The sequence below is a fragment of the Gekko japonicus genome, unplaced genomic scaffold, assembly GCF_001447785.1.
Source record: "Gekko japonicus isolate JY-2015 unplaced genomic scaffold, Gekko_japonicus_V1.1 scaffold1760, whole genome shotgun sequence".
Classification (NCBI taxonomy): domain Eukaryota; kingdom Metazoa; phylum Chordata; class Lepidosauria; order Squamata; family Gekkonidae; genus Gekko; species Gekko japonicus.
Window position 1 is genome coordinate 375,326 of NW_015163655.1, and position 4,575 is coordinate 379,900.

Here is a 4,575-nt window from a genome sequence, read left to right on the forward strand (position 1 = left end):
ACCAGTATTCAAAATGTAGCCACTCTGGCGGTAAAGGAGGCAGGATTTCTGCTTGAGACTCCCTCCCACATTCTGCCATGGCCCCAAGCTCTATGTGATGCCTACTTACTCGTGCTGCAGCAAGTCTTTGAAGTGAATCATCTCCACAATGACATGGACGTTCTCTTTAGCTGCAGAGCAAAGATTGTGCTTCTCATAGCAGTCTCGTTGTAACTGGAAGACCATGTCCTTGATGGCGGGGCACTTGCGACTGATGCAGCTGAATCTGTGCCGTAAGGCATGAGCCTTGCATCTCAGAGCATCTTTAATGAAAGACTTCCCCTGAAGAAAGGTGGGAAAAAACACACTTGTACTTCATTGCCACTGAGCATGAAAGATGATACACAATTGTTCACCTCTGGAAGTTATGATGTGTGAATGATTGGAAGAGCTTGCTCCATGCAGAAATGGAAGGGTTGAAATGTCTGAAAGCCATTAAATCACAAGGCTTCCCAAATGCAACACACGCTCTCCATGTCAATGTCAGTGGCCACCAGTAATGTATGTTGCAGGTGTAGAGACTACAGCTGGTTGAACTACACAGTGAGGAAGTTTTCCTACATGTAAGCACTGCCATGTCACAAAGAAGCCCTTTCAGTAGCCATTCCGTGCACTGTTCAAATGGGTCCCTTCCACTCTGTTGGAAGATGTAGCTTCTCCAAGGTTCCATTCACACTTTGTCTATGTGATGTTTTTCAGACAGGCATGGAATGACAATGGAGCTAATAGTGCAATAATGAGTATGTGTGTATTTGTGGGGGGTTATTGTGAATTATGTGGAAAACAGCTGCAACTCTCCTTTGATTGTGATTACTCGACTGCACCATTCAGTGGTTTCAAAAACACTGCCAACTGCATCCTGGGATATTATCACGGAAGGCTTGAAATGCAAAATGAAATTATACCAGAGAATATTAATTTGATGTTGGAAGATAAGCCTCTTTGGCAAAGACGATTAACCACACAAACCACAAACATCAAACAAATGACAGCAAGTGTTTGCTACAGAAGATAAATATTTCTCGCTGAGCCTTAATCCAATTATTGGTGGGTTATGAATCTCCCCTTCCTAGGCAAGATTCATGAAGTCATAGTGGTAGCCCAGCTCCAGTTTATTCTGGAGGATCCCAACTATCTGGACCTATTTTTTTTTTTTTGTATTTTTGTGTTTGTGTGTCATGAAGTCATGATGACCCCTACTGGGGCATGGAGGACATTCAGGGAATTGGCTTGATAGCCTGCCTCTGGCCTCCCAGCCCTGATATTCTCTGGAGGTCTCCCATCCAAATACCTGCCAGGGTCGGACCTGTTTAGCTTCCGAGATGTGATGAGATCAGGCTTGCCTGGACTATCCAGATCGGGGCTATCTGGACTTATTTTGATCCATCTTTCAATGTAGATCTGGTGTACATGTCCTTTGGTCACTCTACCAGGAGAGAGACAAGAGAAAGGAATGGGCGAAAGTGCGGCTTTATAAAGCTGCACCAAAAGAAACAAGCGGCGGTGGGATCACATTGATCTCCTGAGCCGCGGCGCATTCCCTCCTCGCCAGGATCAGATGCCGGGGGAAGCCACGGTGGGAAAAGGGAGACTGCCGAACTGCGCATGTCTGAGCATGCGCAGTTCAGCCAGGAGCCGGGGATGCGCCGGCAGAAGGACACGCTGGCGAGCCCACGGCCAGGCTTTGATGCGGTGTGCTGGAAAAACCGCCTCGGTAGGTGGTTTATTTTTGCTGCGGCTTTTCGGGTGAAGGGCCGGATCGGGGACGGGTGCGCAACGCTTCCCAGATGTTGCGGTGGGATCACACCCGTTTGCTGCGCCCCTGATCCGTCCCTCTCCCGGCCCAAAACTGTTCGTGTGACCGGGGCCCTAGTACAAGATTATTAACAGGAACGTGCTGGAAAAAACATGGCTAGATGCATTCTGTTAAATTTGCACTGGCTTCTGTTTTGCTTGCAAGTACAATTCGAAGTGCTGGCTGTAACCTTTCAAGTCCTGAATGGCCTGAGAGACCATCTCCTGTATGGACCTGCCCATTCTCTAGGACAGGGATCACCCACCTCTTGGAGCCTGAGGGCACCTCTGGAGTTCTGAAAGACTGTGATGGGCACAGGCACAAAATAGTTGCTGCAGGAGTGCAAAAATGGCTGCTGTGGCTTATCTTCAGTCATTCAGTGAAGATGCCTGTGCTGCAGCGGCAGCTGCTGCCAGAGTAACATTTTTACAAATCTGCATAGCCAATCAAATCTCCATTGTCCAGACAGAAGCCTTGCTAGACAAAAACCTTACTTGGCCCCAGCTACGTTCTAAACACACTTGGTGGGCACCAGCAAAGGGGGTCACTGGGTGCCATGGCACCCACAGTCACCACAGTGGGGATACCTGCTCTGAGATCTTCAGCTAAGGTCTTGTCGTTTCTGGATAATCAGAGCCAAGGCAGGTGGGGCTGCTTGACAACACAGCTCTAGAGTGCCTTCTTCAGAGAGGTTTGCCTGCCCTAACCCTACTAACTCTGGTTTTGGTTGTTATTCTTCTGCTTCAGTCTACCAGCTTCTCTACTTTTCTGTTGATTTATTTTGAGACTGAAATGGTTATTCTTTTATTTTATAAACATAAAGAGTGTTGGACTAGGATCTGGGAGACCTGTGTTTGAATCCCGACTCTGCCATGGAAGTTCACTGGGTAATCTTGGGCCAGTCACACATTCTCAGCCTAATGTACCTCACAGGGTTGTTCAGGGTTGTTGTGAAGATCAAATGGAGGATGGAGGATGATGTAAACTGCTTTGGGTCCCCGTGAGGAAGAAATGTGGGACACAAGAGAAATAATTTATTTACATATTTGTAGTTATACATACACACACACACACAGAGCACAAAAACAGAGGTTGGTACTGGCATACAGTAGTAAATCTTCTAGCTCTTAAAACAGTATAGAAGATCCTGAAATTTCAAAGTTTAGAGAAATCTCAGAAACTAGTAGGTGAGGGGTGCTAAGCAGATTTTCTAGCTGTCAAGTGGGGATTTGGTGTTCTACATAATTTTTTGTTTTCCTTATGGCTAAATCAATCAGTGATGCATATGGAGACACAAATTACGTTCCCTCTTAAAAGTAACCTTGAACAAATCCTTCTTCCACCAATCTGGACAGATCTTCTGTCAATACGAAAAACCCAGTGCAGTACTACCCCAATGCCCTGACATCAGTATATACATTACAGGCAGTTTGTTTGCAGTTCAAAACTTCCAAAAAGGACTAGGAAAAAAGTGACTAGGACTAGGAAAAAAGAAACAAAATGCTTGAAAGATGCATCTTTAGTGATGTCTGTGCTCCATCAAATGCATCCCAGATCACAAGCTCAAAGAACAGTCCCTGTTTCAGCTCCTCTCTTCCATAAAGCAGAAAAGCCAGTCATGCTTCAATGATATGTTACAATTCTCCTGGGTACTGGTCAGCTCTTCTTCTCCCTGCTGAATGACAAGCAACTAGCAACGCTCCTGCATTCCTCTCATTCTTTGTAAGCTTCTGGTCATCCTAGCTGACCAGCACTTAATGCTCAGTGCCTCATACGGGTTAAATGCTCATTCTTATTTCTAATCATATTTTACACAAAGGTAAAATAATTCAATTGCAATTATAATGAGCATGAGAAGTCATACCCCTTTTGTTTTGCCTTTCTTTGCAACAGAAATAAATAGGACAAAGTCTTAAAGAACATGGGGAGGGGAATGAGGCATTAATATTAATTTCTGTTATAAAGGTAAAAGTTTCCCTTGCTGGTCAAATCCAGCTCTAGGGGGTGGTGTTAATCTGTTTCCAAGCTGAAGAGCCAGCGCTGTCCAAAGACATTTCCATGGTCATGTGGCCGGCATGACTAAATGCTGAGGCACACAGAACGCTGTTACCTTCCCCCCAAAGCAGTACCTATTTATCTACTTGCAATTTCTTGCTTTCGAACTGCTATGCTGGCAGGAGATGGGGTCAGAGACAGGAGCTCACTCCATCACGAGGCACTATATTGCCATCCTAAGCAGAGCTATGCCCTTCTGAGTCTGTTGATATTAATGGGCTTAAAAGGGTGCAACTCTGCATAGGTCTGCACTGCCAGTTACCTTTCACAGCAGCAAACATTAGGACAACTTCAACAATAATGAGGATGATGCAATCCTCTCTCATGAGATAGCCTGGCAGCATCCTAGTGGCATCTGAATATGCAGAAAATACCTCAAATCCTGTTATGGAAAATGAGCATTTCCTGTTCTCTTTTTAAAAATGACCAAGGAGGACCAAGACAAACCTGTCTTGAAAGCAGTGAATGGGCAGCTACTACTAATAATTGTGAAAGGAAACAGACATCCTTCCATTTCCAGGAAAGATGGCCTACTATCTCTAGGAAGAACTGTTTTCAAAGCAAAGGATCTTCTTGTGCCCCAAATGAACAGAAGTAAACAGATCAACTCTCCCTCATAATACACTAAGTAAAGCATTGCTAACCTAGGGCTGCAACACACATATACATATATTCTGCAAATGGCC

At 45.1% G+C, this 4,575-nt stretch overlaps 1 protein-coding gene across 1 annotated transcript in view; it reads right to left on the bottom strand.

Annotated features, from left to right (window-relative positions):
- STC2 (stanniocalcin 2) overlaps positions 1-4,575 on the bottom strand; it is an 18,884-nt gene that overhangs the window by 10,566 nt on the left and 3,743 nt on the right. The window contains exon 3 of the mRNA XM_015407699.1: positions 110-321. Coding sequence (XP_015263185.1) covers positions 110-321 — 212 coding nt within the window. The remainder of the gene's footprint in view (positions 1-109; positions 322-4,575) is intronic.